Source organism: Varanus komodoensis, unplaced genomic scaffold (genome assembly GCF_004798865.1).
Source record: "Varanus komodoensis strain SLA01 unplaced genomic scaffold, ASM479886v1 scaffold14_3, whole genome shotgun sequence".
In the NCBI taxonomy this organism is placed as follows: Eukaryota; Metazoa; Chordata; class Lepidosauria; order Squamata; family Varanidae; genus Varanus; species Varanus komodoensis.
This window is the reverse complement of record NW_025335439.1, coordinates 1,404,654-1,425,277: the sequence shown is the minus strand read 5'-3', so window position 1 is coordinate 1,425,277 and position 20,624 is coordinate 1,404,654. Positions and strand designations below refer to the sequence as shown.

The 20,624-nt window shown below is 38.3% G+C and overlaps 1 protein-coding gene across 9 annotated transcripts in view; it reads right to left on the bottom strand.

Moving 5' to 3' along the window:
- The window catches only part of EXOC2 (exocyst complex component 2), a 98,208-nt gene that overhangs the window by 42,818 nt on the left and 34,766 nt on the right, over positions 1 to 20,624 (bottom strand). For 7 of the 9 annotated variants that reach the window (XR_006414150.1, XM_044424508.1, XM_044424509.1 and 4 more), the window contains 8 exons: positions 10,656 to 10,784; positions 9,872 to 9,996; positions 7,633 to 7,701; positions 5,044 to 5,201; positions 3,302 to 3,423; positions 2,779 to 2,840; positions 1,646 to 1,726; positions 127 to 186 (listed from right to left, as the gene is read on the bottom strand). Coding sequence is in view for 8 of the 9 variants with exons in the window: in XM_044424508.1 (XP_044280443.1) it covers positions 127 to 186; positions 1,646 to 1,726; positions 2,779 to 2,840; positions 3,302 to 3,423; positions 5,044 to 5,201; positions 7,633 to 7,701; positions 9,872 to 9,996; positions 10,656 to 10,784 (806 nt within the window). In the remaining variant the exon portion in view is untranslated. The remainder of the gene's footprint in view (positions 1 to 126; positions 187 to 1,645; positions 1,727 to 2,778; positions 2,841 to 3,301; positions 3,424 to 5,043; positions 5,202 to 7,632; positions 7,702 to 9,871; positions 9,997 to 10,655; positions 10,785 to 20,624) is intronic. The other 2 variants (XM_044424511.1, XM_044424513.1) reach the window with 2 other exon arrangements.

Below are 20,624 nucleotides of genomic sequence, written 5' to 3'. Positions count from 1 at the left end.
AATTAGACTAAGTTCTTACAGAATGTGAAATGAATGCTCTGTACAAATTATACTTTCTCAAGCATTTGTAATTGAATATACGCACATTAACGTAAAAGCTTGCCTGAAGTCTTATGTTTATATTACCTGCATGATGTTAATGCTCAGCTGGCACACATCTTCTTGTATTTTTGGTTGCTGAAAAACCTAAAGAATTACAACAAGTGAGTGAAAGTCTTACAGGAAGAAGCAACTGTTTCATCCTACATTTGGTTCTGCCATTTTACTGCCAACCCAAAGTATATAATGCTAAATACTAGGGATGCATGAATTTCATTAAATTAGCTGGTTTAAATTTCTTAGATTATCAGGCATTTTTTGTTTCACTGGCCACTCACTGATGGAATTATATTTTTTTAAAAGGATGTACAAGAATTTTATTCTATTTTCACTAATGTACAATAGTGCAGTTGTATAAATCTATCCAAAAAGTAAAATGCCAGTCTAAAAGTCTGCAGAATCCATGTGATTCAGAGAAAGCTGTAGAGTCTGCAGGCTGGATTCATAGAATTACAAACTCACCTGAATCCATCGTGGATTTTTCCAACATCACTACTAAATACAAATACAAAAATGTTCCATATCATAAGATATTTAATTGTCTCAACCAAATTCCAAAGCAAATTTATCCATGTCAATAGTGTGAATTTGTGTATGTTGTATACACCCTTGCTTTTCCATGTGTGTACATTACTTTAGAGAGAAATGGTAGATGTACAATTCACACATAACCTGTGCTTTAAGGGGTAGGCAGAAAATAGATCTCCAAATGTTTTGGACTTCAACTCCCAATATTCTGACTAACTGCCATGCTGGCAAGGGCTCCTGGGAGTCAAAAACATCTGGAGATCTACTATGTGAGCTCTTATATCATAGTATGTGTGTGAATTACGCATTCCCCCTGTTCTGTCCTTATTGCAACCATAAGAATGTAATAGTATTTCTTAAAAGGAGCTTCTACCATCTGAGAAATGCATGTTTAGGATGTTTTTAAAACAGAAAAGAATGACTACACTGGAGTAAGAACAGAATCATCTATATCTGTAAAGATGTTCATGTTACAATACAGAATGTAGAATATATTTTGAATGACAAAATCCATTGCTTTGGTCTGATTACATGTTAATTATTGGGATCATAGGATGGAAATAATTATCTACTGTATTATACTATATTTCTTACAGGTAATTTGAATGATAAAATACTTCCAAATCTTTAACTCCTCTAGAGAACCAGTAGTTAGGTTCCTTTAAATTAAAAGAACAGTTATTAAAACCTTTTTAAACATTAGACTTAGAATTTGAACAAGGCCAGAAATCTATGATTAATCAGGATTTTTAAAAAATGGCTATTTAAGAAGTTATTTGGATGATTTATAAATCATGCAAGTTTTAATTAGCAAATGGAAAGTGAAACAATTATATTTACTTATGTTGTTTATCATACAACGTATCAGATGTTCAATGTTATTCCCTCCATTTATGCCGAGAATACATAGCTATCAGATTTACTCTTCTAAATTCATAAGAAATTGTGGAGATTTCAATGTCCATCAAACTATCTAGAGTCTTGGAATCTTCTGCAACAAAAATGATATATTACTTACACTGGTCTCCCCAGGTTTACAATCTAAGACACTCTTAAGTGACTGCACAGAACGCATAACCCGTTGTTCAAACTGAGATGGCTAGAAGAAAGGAATAAGAACACAGGATGTAACATATAAAAGCAGCAAACCGTGACTTCCTGTATATTTAACTTCCTACCACATGTTGATACAAGTAGTGAAAAGCACTTTGAATAATTATTTTATTTAAATATGAAGACATTCCGTTGGAATGTCCAGTAGAATACCATAAGGTAAAGGTTTCCCCTTGACATTAAGTCCAGTCATGCCTGACTCTAGGGGGCGGTGCTCATCTCTGTTTCCTAGCCGAGGGAGCCAGCGTTTGTCTGCAGACAGTCTCCATGGTCATGTGGCCGGCATGACTAAACACCGAAGTGCACGGAATGCTGTTACCTGCCCACCGAAGTGGTACCTTTTTATCTACTTGCATTTGCATGCTTTCGAACTGCAAGGTTGGCAGGAGCTGGGACAGAGCAACGGGAACTCACCCCATTGTGCAGATTCGAACCGGCGACCAGCCCAGCAGCACAGCGGTTTAAACCACTGCACCACCTGTAGTCCCCTAGAATACCATATTGGGGTTTTTATATTCATATATACAACTGGAAAATGCAATAGTGTGATGTTATATGAGCAAATGAAATGATCTAACTTTTGATGATCTTGTATAGAACCAGCTAGGCTGCCTGACAGTTGTGATCATCCTTGAACTTCACTGGAAGGCCCACAGTGGGATGGAACGCAGTAGTGCAAGCAACTGTCTGGCAACTGGCATCCAGCCTGCCTGCCTTTTCTACCTCTCAGAATTTTGAGCAAAAATAACTTCCTAGGAAAGGTGTACATATGTGAGGTGGAATGGGGAACAGTCAGGTTGCCTACAAAGAAAGCAAAGTGCAGTTAAAATGAATGAAAAGATCTACATCCAAGAATGACTGCAGATGGGCTCTTAAGAGCAGCTACTCTCCCCCATTTGTGGCTTGCTAGGAAGAGGAGGTGTGGGAAGGCAGGACACCTCCTCCCCTTAAATAATTGAAACAACCGGTCAGCATGTTCCAGTGGGTGGTATAGGAATGCCCTCTATGAAAATTGCGGAGAATGCAAAATATACCCACCAAAGAGGTTAAGCCTTCATTATCCACAATCCAGTCTTCCTTTTCAGCTAACCTTTTCACATCTGCAAAAGGGGAAAGATTTCAAAACTGATACTCTCTCATAAAAAGAATAATGCAGTGAGAGAGAAACCACACCAGACACTTCTTTTGAGTACAAGCACATTAAAAATGCATATTTTTATAGATCAAACATGCTGACAGCAAAGCAGACCAATACATTATATGCATCAAATCATCTGACTACAATCTATACTATGTTTAAAAAGACTGTATGCAAAATAATTACTTTAAGATATAGCACATTTGTGACCTATTGTACATATAACAGTGAAACTGCTGAATTGAATTCATTGTTTAGTTTTAAAAGGACTTCACACATCTACACAAACTAAATTAAATGTTCTCAAACAAGAATAGTGATGCATGTAAATTCAGAAAATATTAAGTTAAAGCTAGAGGAAAGGTTATCAGCAGTTAAAAGAAAGCACTGAGCACACTAATGCTAAAAATAAAAAGATATTACCTTCAGCTGTATGCTGTAAAGTAATCATTATACAACGGACTCTGAGATCAAAAATAAGATCTTGGATGATCTGAAGCATATCATTTGGTATCTCAAGTGCAGTAAGAGATTCATAACTAAGCCTGGAAAGCAGAGGTAATAAAGTGATGATCAGCCTACAGTCTATTGTGAAGTCCAAAGCCATAATTACTTAGGCAACCCTTTTTACTAATAGAGCACAAGCAACAGCTACAACAACACAAAACTACTTTAAATCACATCTTTCCACTTTCTATGATAGCTCCTATGTATTTTCACTTCTCCACCTTGGGTTAAGACAGCAATGTCAATTCCAACCCCAAACTCTGGAAGTATTCTCAGTTTTTTCTTGCTATGAATTTGTCACTACTTAGCCCAGAGGGACTTAAGAAATGATAACACTGAACCTTTGAGAATACACAGTTCACAGCCAGACAAAAGGCTTTCTAAAAGACTTTATTACGCTAAAGCTTTCTAAAAGGCTAGCTTTGAGGTACAAAAGAAGAGTACTGAAGAAGTTAATAACAAACAGCACAGTTAAAGGTAGAATAATGGTAAATTAGAGAAATATAGATTAATGATATAAAGTGGATAGTGCCTCTTCTTCCTTCCAGATCAAAAAGAGCTGGCTCTAACCTTCAAGGTAGATCATGTTACAGGTGGAACACCTGACATTTCTCAACTGGTCCACCCTCTTAACCTGACCCTGTATACTTGGACTAATGATGTTAGGTCTGCCCTCACCAATACCAGAATATCCCTGAACTTGAAACTCTCTGGTTCTCAGTGACTTCCTAGCTTATCTGAGTGTCCAAAGGCCTTGGCATTTTAGCTGCAAATTTATTTATTTATTTGAAACTTTTTTTATATCATCCCATACTTAAAAGTCTTAGAATGGTTTACAGCAATTAGTCAAAAAAATAAAAATAAGAACAACAATAAACAATTGTCCAGCATCCAATGTTAAAATATAAACCCACCACTAAAACAAATTGACAGTTAAAATACTGGGAGAATAAAAAGGTTTTCACCTGATGCCGAAAGGATAGAAGCGTTGGCACCAGGCAAACCTCTCTGGGGAGCGTGTTCCACAACTGGGGCACCACCACAGAGAAGGCCTTCCTCTGGGTAGTAACCCTCTTGATCTCTTTCAAGGATGACTCCCGGAGGAGGGCCTCTGACTCTGATTTCAAGGGGTGGGAGGGCACATAGGGGAAAAGATGCTCCTTCAGGTATCCTCCCACCTTTTCTTCCAGTTCTGAATCAGAATCCAAGTCAACAACCTCTGAACACTGTATTATGGAAGAAGCAGACCCAATCCTGACACTGCCAAAGCTGGGCAGCATGTGCTCTCCAGATGTTTTGGACTGTAATTCCAAGCACACCAGATTACTGCTATGCTGGCTGGGGCTGATGGGAACTCACATTCAAAATATTTGCAGGGCATCAGGTTGCAGAAAGCTGCTGTAAGCAAATTGTCCCCCTTCTGCTGCTTAGAGTCACTGATGTATTTTCCCGGTTTTGATCGGCTCACCACGTCTCTTGATTTCTATAAATACCTCCACTGTTCGTCATCTAACTAGAGGAGGTACTGAGCAGACACTTGGCTAACTGCAGTTCTTAAATATTGTTTCACACAGGATTCCAAGAATAAAACAGAGAACAGAGTTAAAAAAGGCTTCCCACAGAACATCACCATTACATTGCTCTACCACTTGGTTTACCTAACTGTCTGTATGACGTGCGGTAACCACTGACTAGAAAGTTCAGATTTCATCTCCCATCCACCATATTCTTTCAGCTCATTTTCTCCAAGACTGAATGGAAGTAAAGCACCACGGATCAGTTTGACCAGGGATGTCATCACTTGCTGAATCATTGTCTACAACAGCAAAAGGAAACAGCTCATGGATGAACAATGAAACTTGACTGTAACCCGTGGTGTGCTACTAGGAACAAACACGATCAAGTGTTCTGAAGACTTTTCATTAAGGTATACTCACAAAGTAGGCAAAATAGGCACAGGAAGAATAAAATAGAGCAGCTCCTTCTGACTCACTTTTCCCCCTATGATTCTAATATGGCTAATGCAAATATGTAATGCCACTCAAATCATCAATTTAAATAGGACAGAAACAGAAGCGGAAATATATGGACACACAGACCGAACAAAATAGAACTTTATCAGGACCTGAATGTTCAGTTTCAGCACAATCCACCCTAGATGTGTCAAAGGCATCTACTTTTCATAACAATATAGAACAGTTTAAGTGTCCTTTTATTCAGATCTCGGTAGCAAGCATGTGCAACCACTCGTTTAAGTCTGTGTACAGCCTTGTTCTTTACAATCTTTACAGGGTTATCAATACTTGGGAAGTGGATTTTAAAATCCCAAAGTTCTCTATGTTTGTTTTCATTGTCATTTAGTACTTCAAAGAACTTGGACATTTCCCCATCAGCAGCTTTTTCTTAGATTTGCAGAACTGTTCTTTTAACATATCTAATAACCTGGCTTACTCTGCAGCTGACCATTACTCCATTTAACAGCTAATTCTGCCTACTCTAACACTGGAGTAGATTTTAAAAAAATGTTATCAGTGACAAAAATGCCCCATACAGCTCTAGCATAGGCTATCTTTTCAACTGCAGGAATCATTGCTAACTTGTGGATATGCTAAGTAGCAGACGGGGAGGGGGTACTTTCATTTGGTGGCCTTTTTCGGCCATCAGCTCTTGGGTACCAGTTGATGATTAAACTTGGCTACCAGCTGATGATCAAAGTGACCGTATCAACTTAATATACAGAGACTACAGACAACCTGGAACTATGATTATACATGCTAGCAAATGAGGTACTGTCAGTACATAAATGGGATATTGAAATGGGATTGGATCAAACTAAGTGTGCTCCTTTAGTAAATTACATAGTTTAAAAAATAAATTGTACTATAACATTTCAACAACACAAAACAAAGAAGTAAAGAAAAATCCACATAGATCTAAATTCATTAATTTCAATCTGCTTCAGATATTGGAGTGCTACCTTAGTTATAGAATTTTCTACATTAGAAATTGCAGTTTTCTAAGAATTATACTTAAATGTCAATAAAGGCAACAGCATGGCTTTTCTTATGCAAGGCAGATCAAATATTCCTATATGAAATCTTGTGAAAGTGTTGTTAGGTTCTTAAACCATTCCATTATAGGAAATGAGAATTTATTTTTCCAATGCTGTCATATCAATAGTTTCCAAATTGGTGCAGAAAATTCATTTGCAGTGAATTCCAGGAAATAGGTGGATAAATTAAGAGGACATGAACATCAGTAAGTATTAAAGAGGGTTACAACACAACATTTATCTGTATAATGGCCTCCACTGCAAAACAGGTAACTATTGGGCAATACCAGAACAAACCATTTTAACAAAGCATTAGCTGTGTTACACCTCCAGTAATTATCCCATTTAGATGAACCCTTACTAAAGAGATGCTATGGCATCCAACAGGCACGGAACAAGATACAACCTGTGATCCAAAGATGTTTTAGATACACATGCTGAATCAGTGATCCATTGATCAGGCAAAATGGGATAGCCCAGTTCTCCATTCCATTCCTGCTTAAGAGCTCGTATAGCATATTTATTCCCCAATAATAAGCATTTATACACTTGAACTTGGTTGACATTACTGATCAGCCTCAATAAGCACTCCCAATGGTGAAAGAAACTCTGAAAATGTAAATGTGGCAGTGCCAAACTTAGATTCTAACAAATACTGCAATACCATTCAGCTATACCAGGTAAATATTTGGCAGACAAAGCTAAGGAAAGCAAAAACTAAATTTACAGAAATTACTTAAAAGTGAAAAAATAATTCAAAACTCGTAGGCAGATGCAAGGATCACCTTAACCCCTGTTTCCAGTGATGAAACTGCATCAGAATAACATCACTGGATATAATCCCTTGCATAGCCTACCCATTTTCCTTCATTTTTTTCAGTATGCAATAAGTAGGTCACATAAAGGCCATTGCACAACTGTCACCAGGGAAAATGTACTCTAGGCATATGGTAACATCTCAAAAAAAATTACCAATTCCTGCCCTGATGTAGTGCTCCAGCTGACTGGATAGTAAACCAGTGATTGAAGCAGGGTGTCAAGGGGCTGTAAGCTTTGAACTTTAACATTTATCCAATTTATCTTGAGGTAGCAGCAGACTGAGTAACTGAGTGCATGCAACAGGTCTTTGAATGTTAAAGCACAATGTGCATTCAAAATTCGAAATTTCCAGTGTGGATGTCTGCATTTAATTTACCTTGAAATCATTTTGCCTTTGCCTTGCATTCTTCTTCGACCTTTCCATTTGACCTGATTTTTCAGCAGTCTTGCAAAACATTTAAGTAAAACAGAAATATTATAATGATATTCAACAGTAAGAAAACAACATGCTATGAATTCTATTTTAGCAACAGTACTTTATTACAGTAAGCATAAAAATAGTTCAAGCTTAAGCTACTCAGTTAATATGCCAATATACTTGGGAGAATAAACAGTGTTTTCTAATGAAAGGGTATCTGCAAATTCTTTTAGTATCTCACAAAGCAGTTTTCCTAGACAATGCTTCTGAGTCTCACCATTTTGTTTTACAGCTAAAGTGTTTTAAGGGTAAGTACAATATAATGAATGAATGACACCTAATGGACAGAAGATATCATAGCAAATCTGGAGCTGAAAAAAATGCCTTTCTTTCTTTCTTTCTTTCTTTCTTTCTTTCTTTCTTTCTTTCTTTTTCTTTCAACTTAAAAAAAACACATGAATTTGTGGTCTAACATTTTAGGATACTGTTTAATGACGACACTGAAATAGCCATAGCACAGTTCACATTTCCTATATCATATTCAAGAATACACAATTCAAAGTAAGCTTAAAACACTTTTTACTATATAGCCATCTGTCCCATTTTCCAAAGTTGTCATCAGACACTGCCAACTAATGAACTGAAACACATACTGTCCCATTAAAACATTTTGCTAAATGAAGTTGGTTTAACTCATCCTATCTGCACACCTTGAATATTTCAAGTATTCTGTTTAACTTAGTTTTGCTTACTTTCTGATTGTAATACATAAATTAGATCTTGGGGTAAACTGATCAGTGAAGTGGGACTGCTCAGTGGAAGCATCTATCTTTTAAAAGGGGTCAGTTTTGATAATCTTTGATTCTTGTCAACCTGATATATTTTATGAATGCAAGGAAGGGTATTGAAAGTAGAGATTTTTCACCTCTTTGCTAATTTTGCTGAATAGGTTAACCCCTTCCTGTGCAGACAATTGTGGTAAGTCCAACGGTTAGATCTTGCAGATTCACTGCACACAGAACTAGGTCTCAGTTTAGCTACATACTTTCTAAGTCTGTTGAAAAATCTTGGCAAACTTTAACCGAAGTTTAAGGCATGTGTAGTATCCTTATGACTAGAGAAAATAAACCAGGCAGTTTATTACTGCTCTTTTCCCTTCAATTGTTTCTCACCACTTTCATGACAGATTTATGCTTCAGTGGCTCATTTTGGCTCCATGTCAGTCAGTGTTCAACCATCCTTTTGGTTCCAAAATGACAGAAAATAAGGTACAGTTGTAAAAATTAAGAGGAAAGTGGGATGTAATGCAAATCTGGAATGTAGTTCTTTCACCATTACCACTCTAAAGTGTGGATAAGGCATTTGGATGGTTCTGGATGTTGAATGTCAGGGCAGCTGAAAGTCCAGACTCCAAGGAACTGGAGAAAAAAAATGGGCACCTTCCTCTTAATCTATCAATACAGGCTTGACCCATGTTTTGGGGTGTCCCTGGTAAGATGCCTCAGGCCCCTTCACAGGCATAGTAGATCTTCCTCATTGGCCAGAAAAAGCCAAGGCTACTAGAAGCACCTCCCATAGCTCCGGCAGACGTGTGGCTGGTGGGAAAAAGCCGATGCAGGGAGTGTCTGCCTGTCTCCCCACTGCCACCCTCATGGAAAAGGCAGCTACACTTCTGCAACTGAATGGCATTTGGGGCAGCAGCTCCCAAGCTACTGGATCTGAGACAGCTGCTCAGCACCGCCAACCCAGGCCTGGCAGAAGAAGCCATCTGTAAAGGCAACATTTGGTATATTCGGCCTTTCCTGCAAAGGGTTCAAGACAATACAGATGGTTCTTCCCTGCCCATTACTTTCTAACAATTCTGATTAGGCTAAAGGATCCTAGTTGGCTCAAGGCTACCTGGTAAGCTGCATAACTAAATGGAAATCTGAATGTGAAATCTCTCCAAGTCCTAGTCCAACTTTCTGACTCCTACAGCACACTGACTCTTAAGAAAGGCAAAAGGGAAATTTCTAGATTTACCAAGAATTTCCACACTGGCTTTTCACTACTTGGTGGGTAAAGGAGATATAGAAAAACCAAGTATGTTTGATATAGAATCAGAAGGGAAAAAAGAGTAATGGGACTTTGTTTTACGTTCCTCCTAAGATTGAATAAAGCTGACAGTACTGGAAAGGCAGACTGCAGAAGGACATACCTCACTAAAGAGGCTCCCATTCACATAAGAAATCCAGAGTTTCCAGAAGTTTGGGAGCTGGCTTACAACAAGCTTTGTTAACTTTTCAACAAATGCCACTTGCTGAGGAGCTTTAAATCGCCAACCTAAAATAAAAGAAAAAGCCAGCTGTTAACTGCTGCAAAAGGGAGTAATTTTACTGGCTGATTAAAAGGTTATTCATAATTACACAAAATCAATATATACGTTAGATAATATTGAACATGTGGCCTTGTCCTTTATGGTCTGTTTGTGTCACAAATTCATATCAAGAAAGGAGTTGGAATTGAGTATGAACTAGTATGATTCAGCATGCTAGAAGATTAATTTTATTAGCTCCTCTTAAAACTTAAGGTCCAATGACAGTCTGCTAATGGAAGTGGTGATAGAAGAGAGAGGGAATAACAGTTCTTCAAAGCATTCCAACCATTCAATAGATTCTTATAGAGTACTTTAATTCTTACACTGGAAGACTGAGGATGAAACAGCATAGAGCACCTATATCAACCTTCCCCAAGTTGGTGCTCATCAAGTTTCTGGATTTCAGCTACTGACAGCTTCAGCAAGCATAGCCAATGGTCAGGAATGCTGGAAATTGTAGTCCCAGACATTTGAGATGGGCTAAACCTGCCCACTGCAGTGCTGGGATCCGATTCATAGCTCAGTATCCAACCCAGTGGATTATATTAGCAAAGGAGAGGGGCTACATGAAATCACAGCATTGTTTCATAAAAAGCAAGAGAAGAGATAAAGTCCTAGCACCTACTTTCATCACGACTGGATTGATTGCTGCTGCCTCTTTTCAGTGAAGCACTTCGACTGAGATGGCCAAGAGAAGATGGACGCACTTCATTGTCCAGATCCAACATGGGACTCTGCGCTAACAGATTACCTGCTGAGGGGTGGGCAGGGAGGAGTGATACATGGTTCAGCTACTGGCATTAGCTATCTGCTGATTCTGAACAATGTTAAATCTATATAGAGTGCCATTCAGATGCATGAAAAAGATATACACTTTTTATTATAAATGGCTATCAAAACAGGATTTTAGCACATCCTAGGAAGAGGCTAGCCTTTCTCATTGCTTGCACTAGTTCCATCCAACAGTGATCAAGAAAATCATATTGCTGTATACAGAACAGTTTTCTCTCATCATGCCTATAGGACATGGATGCTTAACTGAGGATGGTATTGTACAATGACTGCATACTTTACCAATCTAAATAAGACAGTTCATAAGTCAGCTGGAGGAAGTCGGTGAGCAGATCCTACATCTTTCAGTTCTTTTCAGTTCCTTGTGCCTGGGTGCAGGAGACAGCTGCCAACCTGTCAGCTTCTCAGCAGCATCGAACTTATTTGTTGGCAATAAAAACTTACACTAGGTGAATCTTAGCTCTGATCTAGTACTACTGCTTGTATGTTTTTGTAGAAGACACCTGTAAAAGATCACACACGGTATATGGATCGTAGCCTCTTGAAATATAGAAAGACTTAACTGAAAACATTCATGAAAATTTTAATGGTAGCATCAGTTCCTGACTTATCTTGGAACATAATTCTAAATTAATGCTTTCTCAGAGACAGTTGTCTTTAAACACACACACAAACACACATGCATGCTCCAAAGCTTCCTTTTTCAATATGGAGACCATACCTGCAGTCACTCAAAGCTACTCACAAACATATTTTATTCATTCCACACTATTCATTTTATCCATTCTATTACACATCTATGTTAAAGTTAAGTTTCTGAGAGTATGTAATACTGTCACAGTATAATAAATGAGTTATTGACTTTGGTAGCATGATGTTTGAGATTCTCTTTCTTATGACAGCAGAGGTGGGTTGATGAACTAAGTGTCTTTTCTGTGATATGCACTAAAGAACTAAGCAACATGGAATTGGGTGAAAGACGGCAGAGGAAATCCATCCTTTCTACTCTAAGATATGAAACTACAGAAGTACATTGAAGCAAACCTTAGACAGTGGGAGTCAGAGCATCTATCATACCATTGGGTGGTTTGGATGATGGAATCGTGAAATTTATGACCTCAAAACAACTTTAAAAATACTACTCAGTAGTGCTGCATGTCTGAGCAATTCTCAAAATGTGGTTGAGAAGAGAAGAAAAGCTGGTTCACAGCTCACACCCACAAAGAACCAGTGACACATGTGTGCTAAAAGCCAAACTGCAGTTACAAATGTTGTGACTTAATTGGGTAATGGCTTTTCCCTTAACATAAAATGCATTGTTATTTGGCACCCTGATGCAGTATTACCATAACATAACTGCCTAGTCAATCTGTGATGAACAGGAAACAAATGCATATTGATTTTAAAAAAACAATGTGCCTGTAATGGGAGATACCACCACTATTAGATTATTTATCCAGTGTGGGTTAATGCATAGAGCACCAGCAGACAATGTGGCAGTTGGGGGCACCAATATGATCTTGGGACAGCTTTTCTGGTATCTATCAAGGTGCCCTACACTAAACACTTAAAAAAAATATTGGCAGTGGTGATTGCTGACTACCATGTTAGTCTTGAAAATTCTGGGTTTAAAGGAGTTGTTTAGAGCATCAGGGATCAGATCCTACCTCCGCCTTTAACTTAGTCTTTTGAGCAGGTTCCTTGTTCTTTGCTACACTTCCCATGACAGCCATTTTGTGATGGTACCCAGGGCAATTCCTCAAATTGCCAAATTTGTCCATGTCCATGGCCTAACAAGGCTGCCTACCTCTGCTGTACAGTGCCAGCCATGAACTGTTTTAATTCCATTCAGTCATGATAGTCAAAAGGTCACTTTGGCCTTGCTTACCTCAAAATGGAAAGGGCTAAATTAGGGACACAACAGGGAAAGTTTGGTTTTAGGTGTATAAGCATCTGAAGAGCATTAGGGGGTAAATGTCAAATACTGTAGGAATACAGGTTTGCAAACCCTGCTTCTCAAGTTCATCATACTAACTCACCACCCTTAATATATTGCAGCTTAACTATTATTGCAACTGGAACCATAATGCAATCTGTGCTGCTGCCACCTCCTCCCTCGATGTCGTCCCATTACACAAAGCCTTATTAAAACTTCTGTTCAGGCACTGAACTGGTGCCTGGCTGAGGAAAGGGGCTGGATGAGGGCCAATAAACTGAGCCTCAATCCAGATAAGACGGAAGTCCTGTTGGTGGGCGGATCAAGGTTTCACGCTCTGGTAACCTCCTGGTTGGATTACTGTAACACACTCTTATGTGGGGCTGCCCTTGAAAATGGTCTGGATACTTCAGCTGGTACAGAATAGAGCCGCCAGGTTGCTAACAAGGACTGGTCGTTATTTCTTATAACATTAGTCCTCTATCAGCTCCACTGGCTTTCATTTGAAGTCTGGGCCCAATTCAAGGTGCTGGTTTAGACCTATAAAGCCCTGAATGGCTTGGGACCAGGATACCAGAAGGAATGTCTCCTTCCTTATATGCCCTCACACTCCTTAAGATCTGCATGAGAGGCCCTGCTCCAAGAACCCTCCCTGAAGGAGGTAAAAAGGATGTCTACTCAGAGGATGGCCTTCTCTGTGGTGGTGCCCAGATTACGGAATGCACTCCCTGGAGAGGCGTGCCTGGCACTAAGTTTATATTATTTTCGGCACCAGGTTAAAACCTTTTTATTTAACTATTTTAAAAACTAATTTAAAATTTTAATGTTTAACAGACGATTTTATCTCACTTATTTAAGTATATTTTTGGGTTGTTATTTATTGCCATTTTATTGTGTTGTTTTAATGATTGTAAGCCATCCTGAGATGCTATGCATAAGGGACAGCATACAAAAGTTTTAAATGAATAAATATTTCTCAGCGTCATCATGATGCACCCATTCCATTATGCAACTCCCCCCCCCCACCCCATTTGCAGGCAGTGAAAAGAACATATATTAAAGCAACGGAGAGTAGCAAAATAAAATAGGGGAAAGAGCAGGATTATAATTGCATTCCATTTGTAGCTTCATCAACCTCCTTCCCCTTCTCTTCAAATATTCAGAATGCCATTGTTAGAATATTATGACTTCTGTCTCCTCTGTATACTCCCACCCTTTTTAATAGCTTATCTTGATTACAGTTGTAAAATATTTTGAAGTCTCCTAGTTACCATACAAGAGGATCTGGGTTCTATATGACAGGGTAACTTAAGATTGTAATATGAAATCTGTTGAGTACCACTGCATATTACCTTAGTGCTTTGCAAGAGAGGCCCAGACGTTGTCCAGGTTATCTCTAAAGCTTTTGTGGTTGTTGTTGTTAGTCCCGAAGTCGTGTTCGACCCATCACGACCCCATGGACAACATTCCTCCAGGCCTTCCTGTCCTTCACCATCTCCCAGAGTCCACTTAAGCTCACACCAACTGCCTCAGTGACTCCATCTAGCCACCTCATCCTCTGCTGTCCCCTTCTTCTTTTGCCATCTATTGTTCCCAGCATTAAACTCTTCTCCAGGGAGTCCTTCCTTCTCATTAAGTGGCCAAAGTATTTGAGCTTCATCTGAAGTATCTCCAATTTATCTCCACAGTATCTCCAATTTTCTTGAAGAGATCTCTGTCCTTCCTATTCTGTTGTTTTCTTCTATTTCTTTGCACTGTTCATTTAAGAAGGCATTCTTATCTCTTCTAGCTGTTCTCTGGAATTCTGCATTCAATTGTTTGTATCCTTCTCTTTCCCCCTTGCCTTTCGCTTCCCTTCTTTCCTCAGCTATTTGTAAAGCCTCCTCAGACAGCCATTTTGCTTTCTTGCATTTCTTTTTCTTTGGGATGGTTTTAGTTGCTGCCTCTTGTACAATGTTGCGCACCTCCGTCCATAGTTCTTCAGGCACTCTATCAGATCTAATTCCTTAAATCTATTTGTTACCTCTACTGTATATTCATCAGGGATATGATTTAGGTCATACCTGAGTGGCCTAGTGCTTTTCCCTACTTTCTTCAACTTAAGCCTAAATTTTGCAACCAGAAGCTCATGATCTGAGCCACAGTCAGCTCCTGGTCTAGTTTTTACTGACTGTATAGAGCTTCTCCATCTTTGGCTGCAGAGCACATAGTCAATCTGATTTCTGTGTTGACCGTCTGGTGATGTCCACGTGTAGAGTCGTCTCTTGGGTTGTTGGAAAAGAGTGTTTGCTATGACCATCATTTTCTCTTGACAAAATTCTACCAGCCTGTTCCCTGATTCATTTTGTACTCTAAGGCCAAAGTTGCCTGTTATTTGGGTTATCTTTTGGCTTCCTACTTTAGCATTCCAGTCCCCCATGATGATAAGGACATCATTTTTTCGAGTTAATTCTAGAAGGTGTTGTAGGCCTTCACAGAACTGGTCGACTTCAGCTTCTTCAGCACCAGTGGTTGCGGCTTGGTGCTGAATAGACTTGGACTATTCTGATGTTGAATGGTTTGCCTTGGATTCGTACTGTGATCATTCTGTCATTTTGGAGATTGTATCCCAGTACTGCTTTTCCTACTCTTTTATTGACTATGAAGGCTACTCCATTTCTTCTGAGGGATTCCTGTCCGCAGTAGTATACCTGATGGTCATCTGAATTAAATCCACCCATTCCTGTCCATTTTAGTTCATTGATTCCTAAGATGTCGATGTTCAGTCTTGTCATCTCTTGTTTGACCACGTCCAGCTTGCCTTGATTCATGGATCTTACATTCCAGGTTCCTATGGAGTATGGATCTTTGCAGCATCGGACTCTCCTTTCACCACCAGATACATCAGCAACTGAGCGTCCTTTCGCCTTTGACCCAGTCACTTCATTCTTTCTGGCGCTACTAGTACTAGCCCTCCGCTCCTCCCCAGTAGCACACTGGACACCTTCTGACCTGAGGGGCTCATCTTCCGGCGTCATATCTTTTTGCCTTTTGGTACTGTCCATGGGGTTTTCATGGCAAAGATACTGGAGTGGGTTGCCATTTCCTTCTCCAGTGGATCACGTTTTGTCAGAGCTCTCTGCTATGACCTGTCCATCTTGGATGACCCTGCACGGCATGGCTCATAGCTTCATTGATCTACTAAAGCCCCTTCGCCATGACAAGGCAGTGATCCATGAAGAAGCTAAAGCTTTTAGTACACTACTTCGAGGAAAACAAATAATTTGAGTGGCATAAAGCATAATTTAGCCAAGGTAAGTGTTTACAAGTTGTTTGTCTTTTGGTTGAATCTTTTAATTAATCCTTTGGATTGTTTCAGATGGACACATGTACCCCTCCCCACCTGCACTCACTACCCTCCCATTGCTTCAAGCATTCCCCCCCCGCCCCACACACACACACACACACACACACAATACCAGAAGTGAGTTTGACCAAGGAGAAAATGTATAAAAGCAACAGAGATAAAATAAAGATGCCGATTTCAATCCTCTGAACAATATGCTCCATTTCATGTTTAAAAATGGCCTCGCGCCTGATTCATAAACAACGAAAGACAACGAAGGAAAGACAATGAAAATACATCTCTGCCCCATTACAACTAGTTTAGTTCTCCTTTGGTGTAGACTGTGCTTGCTGCCACTGTAGTGTACTACTTCCTATGCTACCTTGCACAGGGGACCTTACGCCCCCTTGCTGGAATATAAAGCCTTAGGTATCTGGGACACTCAAGGGTTCTGATAGGTCAGGTCAATTTTTTTGGAATAGTGGTTGAACCACTCAGGGAAAAAAAGAGTTATGAAATCCCACTTTTTGTGGAAATCTCATTAATATGTACTTTAAAATTTTTGATGGAAAGTATAGAGTAAATAACTTAATCTGACTATAATTTGTTTAAATACTATCTGTATGTACTTAATTAATGGCGCACACAGAGGCCTTCAGACAAAGATAAACAATTTGACAGTTCAACCACAACTTTTTTTCCAGAGTGATTTAAGCAATGGTCTAAAATATAAGCTATTTATCCAAAAAGAATTGTTAGTCACCACAGACAAGTAGTCAACTGCAAAATTCAGCAAGCCACATCCAAGAGGAAATTTGGGCACCTATGCTTTAAAGGAAAAATACTCATAAATATATAATCTGCAAAAGCACTTAAGAAAACACATTTACTCCAGCAGATGTATTTATTGAGAGTGAGGGCATTCAACCAATATTTGCAGAATGACTTTTAAACTAATTAAATTAGCGTTAACCTAAACTCTCTTAAACAGGAAAACCAAACCAAACAAACAAAATGGAAAGCATACTCATTATCATTTATTTCCCCAACCCAAAATTCACCAGGGCTTTCTAGGAACCCTGTTGAAATTCTAAATGCTTCGAATCATACATATGGTTTTGGCATAGCATCTTAAAACTGAGCCAAATAATTTGCAAATTTCCTGAAATTGTTAGAAGAAAATAGTGAGTCAAAATTGAATTTTTCAGTTGGCATGAGTATTTCCAATTGAAACACTTCTTTGTACTATGTTTCTCCCTGCATATTCACATTTTAAGCACTGCAGAAGTAGTAGTTTCTTTTTTAAAGTTTTCAAAATGTTCATCTTACATTGCAGACATTAAGACATAAGCTGTTATTTATTCAGGAAAAGAATGACAACTACTTACTCTTGAAACATATTTCTTGTTTATACAATGTTCTGAGTACAAAGGATTTCTTTTAATTACAATTTCCTGAAAAAATGACAGCATAGTATACTAGTAGGATTATTTTGGAAAATACATTAGTGTTTCTGCTGTAGTATCTGCTATAAAGGTTTGCCTGATACTAGACTGATATGATGAGAGCATGAATACACTAAATGGGCAAAAAGCCCCAGTGGTTTGTTTATACACCAATAATAGAAAACAGGGCAAAGAATACGCTCTTGTTCCACTAGAAACCACATCATCAGCTTGCAGTGGTACCAGGAAAAGAAAGTTTAACATGAAACTAATTTCATAATTGGTTGTCTAGCATTACAAGAAAGTACAACACAGGAGCAGAGAACTACAACAGCACATATACCCGCAGGACTAATGAACATCTGGAGTGCATTAGCTATCAGACTTTTTCTGAGTTGTCCAGGAGATAGCGCTTCAGGACTGCACATTGCAGCCTGGAAAAGAACGCTGGTGCACAAATTAGTATTCTAACTCTTTCTCTGACTCTCAGTCTCTGAATAAAAAGTAAAAGTGTAGCCTTTTACAGTTGCACTATACTATTTTAAGTACTGCAAATAAATGCAAAACTTCTCTTTCCTAAATTCAAAAGGAAGTATTTGAGTAAACTACTCAAATCAAGAGACTCCATAAGTAGACTGAGGATGACCTTGATGAGGTTCTGAATACACTGAAAGGGAGAAAGAATGGTATGTTTGGACAACTCTTAATTTGGGTGCTTATGAAAATGTGTTTGCCATGTAAAAGTGCAACTGAGAAATGCAAGACACAATTAAAAATAAAGTTGAAAATGTATCTACAAATAATCTGCTACTCAGTTGATCTTCAACAATATCAGTACATATTTTAAAGAATTTGATACACTGCTTAAAATGACATTTAGAGACTGTAATTTACAAGCCATATACATGGATATTCTATACAAAACCACAACTACATTAATAGCAACTTAACAATAGATTAATCTTAAGATTAGTCTCAAACACCTCTGCTGCTTGTATCTATTAAGACTGTGAGGATGTACCTCTACAGTTTTAGTACAAAAATTGAATTAGAATTATTGAAACTTCTAATGTTTAAATAAACATTGTTAAAATATTCAGCTACAAATTTATTTTCTCCAGATCATTTTTAACAAACAGTAATGTCTTCCTTCAAATCATAGTCTTGCCTACGCAGTCATTAAATGAGACACATGCATTAAACTGGTTGAGGATAGCTGATGACTGATTTCATTCTACTACATATTATCTATCTTCAGGACAAAAAATGCGAACAACTTCCGATTAATTATTTGATATCTTTGTTTTAACATGCAGTTTTTCTTATCTGAATTATTCTCATTCACATAAAGGAAAATCCACCCAATAAAAGAAGATGTCATTGTAAAGTTATAAAACAAGACTACATGGTCTGCAAAATTTATGAAAGATGTTGAGATGTATCACAACAGAATGATGTTACAGTATTTTCTCTTCCTTTGCTCACTGTATATTGGCCTCTCACAAAGGCTACAATAGTGAGAAGAAACACTGATCTATAGCTGTTGGATTCTCTGAAGGGCAACAGACTTCCTTACCGCCCTTAAACACCTTTGAACATTTTTTCCTGTGCACAGCAGGCCCTTGTTCTGTGCTACAGGCCGACCACCCACTGTTGCTTGTTGACCAAACAGGCAGTGCCTAAAGCCTGCACCAACACAAGTAGGATAGGATTCCTTTCAAACACACCACACAGAAGACTTTCAATTTGCCGAAACAAGAAATTAAGGAAGTTCCTTTAAAATTAACCTGAATCAACAATACATTTTAAAATTTCCTGTTTGAGATCAGAACACCCTCTATATTTAGAAATAAGATGGACTGCGTATGAAGTACATATTAAAAATATGTTTATGAATCCAGAGAGTTAGAAAGTGTTTTGCTGTCACAATTACTGGCTATTTTCAGCTGACACTAGAAACTTTGCTTTTGCAATTCATTTAAAACATATTTTATATCTTAAGATTTTTAAAATATTGAACATACTGTGTTTGAGCCAGGCTTAGTCATATTTGGAACTGACTCACTGAAATAAAAAACTTATTGTTTCAGTTGGTACGATGAAGTCTGAACCCAGGATTTTAACATGTCAGTAGTAATAAAGAAGGCCTTTTTAACAATGCACTTTGGTAGATTTTATATGAAGTGCACAGAAATAAAACCTACCATTAGTATTTACCTTATTTTTGAGTTATTTCTTCCACTGTTTTCTGTGAATCCTATAGTTCTGAATGTGCCTTTCTATGAGATTCACCTACTACTACAGATCCCAGAGTAGAAGCTCAGGACAAAGTGGCAGACTCTAATCCTCAAGAATCTCTCCTTGGAAAACTACAGTCTTGAGTAATATATTAAACAAAAATAGCCAAGTATTGAAAAGAATTTGAAAAAATAACTAAGTAATTTTTAAACCCCCTTTTTTAAATTAAATGCAAAGCACACGCGTGCATGCACGCGCACACACACACAATGTTTAGAAACCCAAAAGCTGCAGTGTATTTTAGGATTTGAATTAAACTTGTAATGCCAGTGAAAGGTGACAGCATAGGCAGCAATGCAGGTGTGGCGCAAGACCAATGCTACTACTCTAGTACTCTGGGGAAGCCACAACTGTCCTCATGCCTGAAGCTGTACTTGCATGAGCAATCCTCTCTTCTTCCCTTTTATGTGTCTCTCTATATTAGTAAAACAGTGCACAACATGTACCTGAGGGTTTTGTTTGTTTTAAGCAAGATAAATGATATAACATTGCCTCACTTTGCCAGGACTAGTTGCTGTTTTAGATGTGGTTTAAGCTTCCTTTAAAAAAAATCTGCTAAAAGAGGGGGCAGGGGAAAGAGGCCTCTGCTATTCAGTTGTGGATACACTTGCTGCTGATTTTCCTCCAGTGCAGAACTGGTAAGCAACTGCCCTGAGAGAACTAAATTTTAAATTTAGTGGTGTCTAAATTCTGGCGAGCAGCAAAACTGCATAGATTTTTTTTCTCTGTGGCTCTGCACCAATTTTGTCATATCTCAATATGGAATGAAATATGCAAATCTATTGATACAATATGTAC